This window comes from Seriola dumerili, unplaced genomic scaffold (genome assembly GCF_002260705.1).
Source record: "Seriola dumerili isolate Sdu_G_001 unplaced genomic scaffold, Sdu_1.0 BDQW01000457.1, whole genome shotgun sequence".
In the NCBI taxonomy this organism is placed as follows: Eukaryota; Metazoa; Chordata; class Actinopteri; order Carangiformes; family Carangidae; genus Seriola; species Seriola dumerili.
In genome coordinates this window covers 1-11114 of record NW_019174712.1, presented here as the reverse complement: position 1 = coordinate 11114, position 11114 = coordinate 1, and the positions used below count along the sequence as shown (strand labels likewise).

At 42.7% G+C, this 11114-nt stretch overlaps 2 protein-coding genes across 2 annotated transcripts; one reads left to right on the top strand and one right to left on the bottom strand.

Annotated features, from left to right (window-relative positions):
* Positions 1–1502: 1502 nt before the first annotated feature.
* On the top strand, positions 1503–3463 carry LOC111234760 (tubulin alpha-1A chain-like). The gene is made up of 3 exons (XM_022762948.1): positions 1503–1690; positions 1781–1929; positions 2004–3463. The coding sequence occupies exons 1-3, from the start codon at positions 1570–1572 to the stop codon at positions 2982–2984; spliced, it is 1251 nt and encodes a 416-aa protein (XP_022618669.1). The 5' UTR covers positions 1503–1569; the 3' UTR covers positions 2985–3463.
* Positions 3464–5321: 1858 nt separating this feature from the next.
* Positions 5322–9207, bottom strand: LOC111234759 (tubulin alpha chain-like). The gene is made up of 4 exons (XM_022762947.1): positions 9133–9207; positions 7461–7683; positions 6579–6727; positions 5322–6483 (listed from the first exon to the last, which is right to left on the bottom strand). The coding sequence occupies exons 1-4, from the start codon at positions 9133–9135 to the stop codon at positions 5509–5511; spliced, it is 1350 nt and encodes a 449-aa protein (XP_022618668.1). The 5' UTR covers positions 9136–9207; the 3' UTR covers positions 5322–5508.
* Positions 9208–11114: the final 1907 nt, after the last annotated feature.

Genomic DNA, 11114 nt, shown 5'->3' with positions numbered 1-11114 from the left:
ACACACACACACACAAACACACACCTCTTGAACCACTGCCCCGCCTGTTAGGATCAGCCGACATCCGAGAGCAAAGACGGGTGAGAAAAGAGTAACTAGGGAAACTAAACGGGAGCATGTTCTGGCAAAACCCTCCTGGGAGATTCAAACAGTTTGTCGTCATGTCTCTACAGTTACCATCAGATCCAGAGGTCACATATTACAGCCTCGTTCAACTCATACAGCAGAGTGTCTTTTTAAAAGTATTTCATGCATCCGGCCAAACAATTAGGACCAGCATGCTCCTGTTGTATTTCTCTGGTGTGATAAAACTCGGTGCATTAGTCGATGCTCTGTAACCCGCTGGAGAAGAGACAACAATAACGTCACCTGCCTTAGAGAGAAGCGTGCTCGAATGTTGTCCCCAGGCGGACGGCCATCTTTGCATTGCAAATGAATCTCAACCAAAGTGGTGATGCAGCAGTGATCTGTAACAAAAGCCTATTCAGGTCACTCTGGGGAGGTATCTGTTTTCCCTCCTGTGGGAGATTAGAGAATGGAGGCCACGTTAACAGAGCCAAGTTTTAAGCTGAACAAGCTCCAACAGAGAAGTGGTTTTTCATATACAGATCTTTTATTTGCCGTGTAACTAACAGGACGTGGGTTTGATCCATCAGCAGGTAAACCAACATTTTACAAAAGCCTGTCCAAGTATCCGTGAACAAGTCTGAACTCCTGCCTGGTCTTAAATCTAAAATGTGAAATTTGAGAGGAGGCCGAACATGTTTCTCTGCCACTTGTTGGTAGTTACTCATCTGTGTAACAACAGCCGTCGTTCCTTAGACGTGTACGGCGGGGAGGAGGCCGGTGGATTGTCTTTTATTGTGCTCTTCCTCCTCCTCATCTTTCATTGAAGGAGACGGTGTTTGCTTCTCCAGCTCCTCCTGTTACCACAACACGCCGGGCCCGTTGCCTGGTGATGCTGCGCTATAAAGCAGCTTCTCGCACACTCGCACCTGACACAAACATCCCCAACCGCTCCTCTCAGGTGAACGAGGGACTGCTCCGAGAGACGAAAACATGGTGAGGACTGCTTTTGTTTTATGTCTTGGTTCCGCACATGAGCTACATCACACCACAGAAGCAGTTTGAGCCACAGGAAGTAAAACCTGTGCCGTGAATATTAATGTTTGAGACTTTGTGACAGCACTACTCTTTGTGTTTGGTTTATAAAGCAAATTTGAGACCTGTTGGATTTCAGAGCTGCAAACATGATCCCATCATGTCATTCTATAGTAGCTACGGTCAGGTCCCTTCACGGTGTCATTGGTTTGTGAAGGATTACTTACCTGAAGTGAAACACACTGCCTCTTTAAAACATTCCTACAACCAGCTAATTGTTGTCTTTAATTTAAGAGCGTTATGTGATTTTCTTTTAAAAAACTGTTTACAAGTAGTTCTTGACATCTGAACGACCTGTTCTTGCAGCGTGAATGTATCTCTGTCCACGTTGGCCAAGCTGGAGCCCAGATTGGCAATGCATGCTGGGAGCTGTACTGCCTGGAGCATGGTATCCAGCCGGACGGTCAGATGCCCAGCGACAAGACCATCGGAGGGGGGGACGACTCCTTCAACACCTTCTTCAGTGAGACCGGAGCCGGCAAACATGTTCCCAGAGCTGTGTTTGTGGACCTGGAGCCGACGGTCATCGGTCAGATTATTGTTCTCTGATGCACATTTGTCCTGGAGGTTGAACCGGGTTTGAGAACGACATTGTTTCTTTGGTGTTTCCCAATTACAGACGAGGTCCGTACAGGAACCTACCGCCAGCTCTTCCATCCTGAGCAGCTGATCACCGGAAAGGAAGATGCAGCCAACAACTACGCTCGTGGTCACTACACCATCGGCAAGGAGATCATCGACCTGGTTCTGGACAGGATTCGTAAACTGGTGAGTTTGGCTGCAAACATTTCATTTCTGTCTGAAAGTATGAAAGGAGTTCTGATATATTCAGTGTCCTGCAGGCGGACCAGTGCACAGGGCTCCAAGGTTTCCTCATCTTCCACTCCTTTGGAGGAGGAACCGGCTCTGGCTTCACCTCTCTGCTGATGGAGCGTCTCTCCGTCGACTACGGCAAAAAGTCCAAGCTGGAATTCGCCATCTACCCAGCCCCTCAGGTGTCCACAGCCGTGGTGGAGCCCTACAACTCCATCCTGACCACCCACACCACCCTGGAGCACTCCGACTGCGCCTTCATGGTGGACAACGAGGCCATCTACGACATCTGCCGCAGGAACCTGGACATTGAGCGTCCCACCTACACCAACCTCAACAGGCTGATCGGACAGATCGTCTCCTCCATCACCGCCTCCCTGCGCTTCGACGGCGCCCTGAACGTGGACCTGACGGAGTTCCAGACCAACCTGGTGCCCTACCCTCGTATCCACTTCCCTCTGGCCACCTACGCCCCAGTTATCTCAGCAGAGAAAGCCTATCACGAGCAGCTCTCCGTAGCAGAGATCACCAACGCCTGCTTCGAGCCAGCCAATCAGATGGTGAAGTGCGACCCTCGTCACGGCAAGTACATGGCCTGCTGCCTTTTATTCCGTGGCGACGTGGTGCCCAAAGACGTCAACTCTGCCATCGCCACCATCAAGACCAAGCGCACCATCCAGTTTGTGGACTGGTGTCCCACAGGCTTCAAGGTGGGCATCAACTACCAGCCTCCCACTGTGGTTCCTGGAGGAGACCTGGCCAAGGTGCAGAGGGCCGTGTGCATGCTGAGCAACACCACCGCCATCGCAGAGGCCTGGGCTCGACTCGACCACAAGTTCGACCTGATGTACGCCAAGAGGGCCTTCGTCCACTGGTACGTCGGAGAGGGAATGGAGGAGGGAGAGTTCTCAGAGGCCAGAGAGGACATGGCTGCCCTGGAGAAGGATTACGAAGAGGTGGGAACTGACACCATTGGGGACGAAGGAGAAGAAGAAGGGGAGGAATATTAAATTTGAAATAAACAAACAAAACCAGCAGTGACTGGGTCGTTTTAAAGGTCGTCTTACTGGTTTTTAGACATAATAGAGAGGGATGAAATCTGATAAATTATCCATAATTGAAGGATCTGTCTCAGTCTATTTTGGAAAGTTGTAAAAGTGGTCAGACTCTTAGAAGATCTGAGATTGTTTGAAGCATACTGAGGCCTTCATGTCCATTATTTTATGCATTTCCTGAACTTTTAAAAGTAATTTTTCCTTGTGTGAAAATCCAGACATTGTGACATTTAGATACTGTTACCATGCAAATAAATTCATGTCTTTACAGGTGCTAAAATTCCTGTTAATCTGAAAGTAAAATGAGTGTCTGATCAGTGGTATGGAATTAAGTCATATTCTATATTAGACATATCGTCAGATCTGAACCATCGATTCAGTAAGATATTGTCTTTCATGTGTCTTTGTCTTGAAACAATAAACTGAGACATGTTTCTGTTGGTGTACTTTGTCTGATAACAGTCGCACACTGCACAGCTCATGCATCATTAACTCGCTCCACCTCCTCGATAAGCACCACATATCTAAGTCTGATCCCTCCTCTCCGCCTCGTGCAGAGCCTTACATGAAACAACTAAATACCTGGGGATTATACCCGGCTCCTTTAGGAACAGCAGAGTTCAGTCTTCATTACTCATGGAATAAATGATCATTTAATTATATAAACTATTCTTGATGATAAAATTATTGATAATCATCCTCTGTATTTGGGAGGATTTGAAGTTTCTCCTTTTTATTGATACTTTTTCTTTTGGAGAAAACGTGTCAGTTAAACACAGTGTGTAACTTCTGCCTCTGGGGGTCTCTCAGTCAAAACAATAAGATGGTGGTGGGTGACGTCATGAAATACTGTGGGATCATGGGAGTTGTTGTCTTCACCGTCCTGGACAATATTACTTGTAGCTTTGGGCTTCTATTGGAAAATTATAATTTTTCCATTTCTTAAGGATCAACACAAAATAAAAGGAATATTTTTTAATCAATCTGATTATATTTTTATTAATTTTATTTATTTATTTTTTTTGTTTCGTTTTAAATTCATGTTTTTATTTATTCATCTGGCATTTATTTATTTAATATACTACTATTGTATTTATATTATTTTCTTGTCATCAAGACTTATGTACTTTGACATCTATATGTTTTTGAACTGATCATTTCTTACGTTGTTTATTTGGAATCTTAGAACTAAATTAAATCACCACACTTACTGTAAAGTGTAATGTTTTGGTTGGATATAGAACATTTCTTTAAGGCGTTGACTGGTTCTACTATTCATTTAGAAGAGACATTTAAAAAAAAAATATATATATATTGAATGTAAAAAACTATTAAACAATAGAAACTTGTAAAGCCTTAAATATTTTTCCTAATATCTATATATAATATCTTAATATCTCTTGCTTCACAGTACCCTGATGTATATGGTTTGGTTTTATGGTCATTATCCTTTATACGTTTCCTTTTATTGTATTTATTTTACCATATACTTTATTTCAGAAGTTAATGTTTCCTTAATTTTCCTTTGTTCAATTGCTTTCATTAAATTAAATGGCTAATGTTTTGAATAATAAAACTTACCATATTAAGATGTATTTCTGTAGGTTTGAGAATTGATGGAAACATTTGGGGAAATGTAAGTATATATGACGTAGGTTTAGTCATTTTTATACATTTCAATTTCGTTTAAGTTCTGTATGAAATCACTTCACCTATTAACTTTATGAAAGTAAACTGTAAATCTTTAGGTTGTTGGTCAGACAGTTTTACATTTGAGATTAAAATGTTCAATTAGGCAAGAAAGTGATCAGTGGGTTCCATAATTAACATGTTTTACAGCTTTTATCAGTAACATCACTTTACCTTTAAATACTTTGAAAGTTGCAGTGTCACTGCAGCATCTTTAATACTTACCAGACAACTCTGCAGGTCACCTCCTGATTTTATGTTCATAAAGATCAAACTATTAAATCAAGTCAAAGTTTCATTATTTTGAGTCCTTTATTCAAACAGGATTTCTTTGGTTCCAGATCCTAAAATGTTTCACCATTTGCTGATTCTATTTCAAAACAAGACATTTAATTGGATGTTTGAATTTTCCTTTAGTCACTTCCAGGAAAATCATTGACCTCGAGACATTCATAAGTGAATAAGTTCACTCCTGTAATATTACCTGTAACACTGATGATTGTCACATGACTCAAATGTCTCATGAGCTTTTCCTTAGAGATGCTTATAAAAACAATGTCAGCTGATTGTTAATGTGAACTGAAGTAAACACAGGACAAAGACTGACTTCATGTTCTTTATTAGTTAGGATGAATAACAATGAGGCAGGAAACTCATGTACTGAACTGGAATGTGCAGAATTTAGAGGAATGAGTCCAAACTGTTTAGCGACAACACTTTCTGGTGTTGAGATTTTCTTTCTGGGATTGGTGAAGCGATGGCGCCGCAGTGAGCAGCATGTTTCAGTGATCTAGTATTCCTCCCCTTCATCCTCCTCCCCAACGCTGTCAGTTCCCACCTCTTCGTAATCCTTCTCCAGGGCGGCCATGTCCTCTCTGGCCTCTGAGAACTCTCCCTCCTCCATTCCCTCTCCGACGTACCAGTGGACGAAGGCCCTCTTGGCGTACATCAGGTCGAACTTGTGGTCGAGTCGAGCCCAGGCCTCGGCGATGGCGGTGGTGTTGCTCAGCATGCACACGGCCCTCTGCACCTTGGCCAGGTCTCCTCCAGGAACCACAGTGGGAGGCTGGTAGTTGATGCCCACCTTGAAGCCTGTGGGACACCAGTCCACAAACTGGATGGTGCGCTTGGTCTTGATGGTGGCGATGGCAGAGTTGACATCTTTAGGTACAACATCTCCACGGTACAGGAGGCAGCAGGCCATGTACTTGCCGTGACGAGGGTCGCACTTCACCATCTGATTGGCTGGCTCGAAGCAGGCGTTTGTGATGTCAGCAACGGAGAGCTGCTCGTGATAGGCTTTCTCTGCTGAGATAACTGGGGCGTAGGTGGCCAGAGGGAAGTGGATACGAGGGTAGGGCACCAGGTTGGTCTGGAACTCCGTCAGGTCCACGTTCAGGGCGCCGTCGAAGCGCAGGGAGGCGGTGATGGAGGAGACGATCTGTCCGATCAGCCTGTTGAGGTTGGTGTAGGTGGGACGCTCGATGTCCAGGTTCCTGCGGCAGATGTCGTAGATGGCCTCATTGTCCACCATGAAGGCGCAGTCGGAGTGCTCCAGGGTGGTGTGGGTGGTCAGGATGGAGTTGTAGGGCTCCACCACGGCTGTGGACACCTGGGGGGCTGGGTAGACTGCAAACTCCAGCTTGGACTTTTTGCCGTAGTCGACGGAGAGACGCTCCATCAGCAGAGAGGTGAAGCCAGAGCCGGTTCCTCCTCCAAAGGAGTGGAAGATGAGGAAACCTTGGAGCCCTGTGCACTGGTCCGCCTGAGGGAGACAGTTTTAAAATGAGGTCATGTGAACCAGTGATTTCTCAGTTGAAAACGCCACACGTCCAACACATTATGAAAATTTGAACTCACTAGTTTACGAGTCCTGTCCAGAACCAGGTCAATGATCTCCTTGCCGACGGTGTAGTGACCACGAGCGTAGTTGTTGGCGGCGTCCTCCTTTCCAGTGATCAGCTGTTCGGGGTGGAAGAGCTGGCGGTAGGTTCCAGTTCGCACTTCATCTGAGGATCAACGAGAAAACAGTGACGCTCCACCTCACTTTACAAGTCGGCCGGCTGATCAAACAGGATTTCTGGCCATTTGTCTCAGGACTTAGTGACACTTAATGCCAAGTACTGATCCTCATTGATGTGTCCGAGTGACAACTCACACACTGAAAGTTGCATCAGATGGTGATGGGGTTTGTATCAGGCTGAGCATTTATTTTTAAAGTTCTTGTCGAGCCGTTTGTGTTTCAACATTTTACATTTGAAAACTTTGGCTTCATTTAAATGAGAAGAGTTTGTGGAAAATATATTTACATGTTTGAAACGAGGGGCAAAACAGGTGTTTAAAATTCTGTCCTTGTTTCTTTTGTTCAATATATAAACTTCATTTTTAATGTTTGACAGAAGTTCATGTTTAGTCTGGAATAACTTGGGTTATCCATGTTTGAACTCAAGTTAATCAAACTAAATTAAAACCAGAACCTGACAAAAATGTAATTTAAGTAAAAGTTTTTATTTTATAAATACAGGAAACTCATAAAGTCTCACTTGCTGACATTTAAAGACCAGACTATTAATCAGTTAGAAAAAATATATCTGAGATTAAATGATAATAAAATTGTATTTGTTTGGGCCCTAATAATCTTAAAGGTTTGTATAATGTGCTTCTGCATCATTACTTCCAGACTAGTTCTATTTAAAAAAAAAGGCACTAGTTTCCTGTTTGTTTAGTAAAGTCAGTGTTTACCTATGACCGTCGGCTCCAGGTCCACAAACACAGCTCTGGGAACATGTTTGCCGGCTCCGGTCTCACTGAAGAAGGTGTTGAAGGAGTCGTCCCCCCCTCCGATGGTCTTGTCGCTGGGCATCTGACCGTCCGGCTGGATACCATGCTCCAGGCAGTAGAGTTCCCAGCATGCATTGCCCATCTGGGTGCCGGCCTGGCCGACGTGCATAGAAATACACTCACGCTGCAGGGGGGAAAAGAATGCTCAGTCACCAGCTTCTACTACCAGAGCCGTGCTAGATACCAGACAAACCTGCACCATGAACTACTTCACATTCAGATTGTTCTTTAATGTTTCTGCCGTTAGTTTGTACAGTTCTTCCTCTGTGGTGAATTGCTGACCCAGATCACACATCAGCTCCTCCTCAGAGCCTGTGTCTGACATCATGATATGCCCTGGTTTGATTTTTATAATAAGAAACATCACAGCACTCACTGATCAGACCCCTTCATGGTTATTTTAAAAGAGTTTTTATTAGAAACCTTAAGCAGGCGAGACAAAGTAATCTTGTATTGTCCACAAAAACAATTTTCATCTTTTTAAGAAAGCATCTGCAATAAAAACATGGTATTAGTATTCACTTCATGCAATTAATATGCAGTTATTCCATTTCAAATCTGCACTGTAACTCCCTTTAAGTATTTACTGGAGCCGGAAATAACATTGTCCTAATTAATACGTCATATACTTTGTCAGTCATTTGAAACACAGCTTAAAAATAAGGGATTTAAATAAATAAATAAATCAAATAAATAAACCGTTTCCGTTCGCTTTCATGTTTATTGACGCATCGATCGATTGGCTGAAAGGATTCGGCTCTAAATTTGATGCATCTTGTGATATTCCGACATTTATAGACTAAACGTTTCAAAAATACAGCGTCATCATCTACTTAGGCGGGAACTTTTGGCAAATCCGTGGCCTCAGGTGGTGACTTTCAGCAGGCCTGATGAATCATGTATGCTGAGTCACATGGCAGGTTGCTGCAGACCTGTGGTGGGCTGACTGCTGCCCCCCCCCCCCCGAAACTGAGTGAGCAGCAGCAACAGCAAAAACCACCCATCAGGGAGGAGTGTAAAAAACATCCATACCGGCAGGAGGAGGTCCTCCTCCCTGCCCCCACGCTGCTCACTGCAAAGCCCTACCTTTGTGTAACGTTCACGGACTTGGGCGTTATCTGATGGCGCCCACCAGCTCACACGCTCTTAAGTTTCATTCTCAGTTCCTGCATTTACAGCCACATGGACACACGGCCTCCCAAGCGCTATTTTAATGAATTTTGCGCATATGACGAACAAGGTTAACCGTATTTCTGTCAGCCATCTTTTTTTATTTGAAACTGCGCCAGTAGTTTGGCCTTGTTCCACGTCAAACAACGCTACGCACTCACAGGCGGGAACATAACCGACAAACAGCTTCACGTCAATTTAACAAAACGTTACGTCTTTTATGCAACCTTTAAACCACATATGAACTATTAAACATATTAATGCGTATTATTTAATCATGCGAAATTACGTTTAAGAGAAAAAAATGCGTTTTTCTCCCCAACAGAAACAAATGCCAGTCTCTTACCAACCGTCTAAAAACGCCAGTGGGTCTTTTTAAATGTATTCTAACTTCAATACTCACCATTTTTCAGACTGTTTTTCTCCTTCTCGCCGACGTGAAGTATCGGTTGCTGAAGGCAGTACTGAGGAGGGGAAGTGAAGCTCGTGGTATTTATGGGTTTCTAAGGAGGCGGAGCCAATGTGGCGGTTTGAATTTCCTGTCGGCGGGAGCAAACGTTAGCCGGTGCTGCATTCAGGTATAGCTAGAAAAATTCAGATTCTTACAATTGTGCTGATTCATCTCAGTGACAGTATAAAAATAACGCGGATCTGTGTCTGTATCGGTCACAGAGACGGTTTTTGAGACAAATTAAACGCCGTAAGTAACAATTATTAAATTGTCTTAATTGTAATCCTTAAATTAGAAATGGTCAGTCTTACACTTTTTTTCTGGCCTGTGGTTTAGAAATCATAGGTAAACTTTATCCCCCTGATGAAATGATGAATGAGTGAAGCCTGAAGCTCAAACTACTTTACCGGGCAGATTAAACCTCCATTATGTTTATAACTGATAAGGCTTTAATCTCCGCTGCTGTGGGAGCTGAGTGATAATTTTGAAGCTGTTGTGATGGGGCCAGTGTGTCGTCTAATTCTGGACCAGGCTAAATCCTGGAGCAGCCGCCGCAGCAGCAGCAGCAGGGTCCGATAGTGTGGTGTTTCTGGGGTAAGTCCACTGAGAGTTTAATTTCTGGGTCAGGACTCGAGAAACAAACTGAGAAGAGACAAAAGACCCAAACAGCCTGGTGGATTTATCTGTCTGAGGCAGGAACAGGGACGTTTGACTAGATAAGGACTCGACAGTTGGGCCCTGTTTGAGTTAAAGCTTCAAAACAGAACCTGTGTCTCTGTTATTTCATCTGATCTATCTGATTTATGGTTCAAAGACACAAATATAGTATACAGTCTTTCATCACCTATATGAAACTAGCATTGGTTGTATGTCACATTTAAAATCTGCAGTAAATCATATAAATCATAGAATTTAGCTTTATATAGCCTATATATAAACTAACCAAATTTTTAGTTTCCAAATCGCCAAGAAAGAAAGTATGAGGCTTATTAAGTTAATATATAATGACAATATATTAATTGAATACATTTAAAAATAAGATTTTTAATTAAGATAGAAATATATATATATATATATATATAACCGACGTTAGTTTAATTGTCTTTTTAAGATGCTGCATAAGAATTACTGTTGTACCACAGACAGGATGCATAAAAGGTCAAAGGTGAATGTGCATGACTGTCACTAAATCCTCCACTCTGTTTATTATGGGTACAATGAGACAGGACATAAGGGTTATTTATTTGCTATTCATAAGAGGTTTTTTGGAAACTTTTAGAAACTTTAGAAAATGAAATGATATAAATGAGCATATATTAATAATAAAAATAACTTTAAAACATGGATTATAAAGTACAGAAAGTCACAGAAGTCAAACGGAGTGATTGCAGCACTTAAACACAAAAAGATTTATTTAAGGTCTCACAGATACAAAATAGCTTTTATTTTTTCATAGAATAGCATTTCTTTCTTTTTTTTTATTTCATTTTCTGACTTGCATGAGGTAAACAACGATCTATCCACTTCAAATGATCTGAATGGCACAAAGAGAAGGACGCAGTGTGTTAGTCGTGTGAGGAGGGAGGGAAGCTACAGATGTGGAAACGAGCAGATTTCAACTTCATCCCTTCAGATTCTTAACCAGTAATCTTTAAAGTCTCAAAAGTGAAGCTGGAAATATTAGTTTTGGGACAGGCAGCTTCATTGCCTCTTTGTTTTAATGCGTGTTGTTAGAACAGCTTCATTTTTTATTCTCTGATTGTCCCTGAACACATCACAGCTGCACCACAAACACTTAGAAATCAGATAAACTGTCTGTGTGAATCCTTCCAAACCTTAAAGTCGTTATGTTACGATTCAAGGCATCACCGGACAGACAGATCATGACAATCATCATCATCATAGAGAGGAAAGCAAAGGTAAATGTGAGTGCG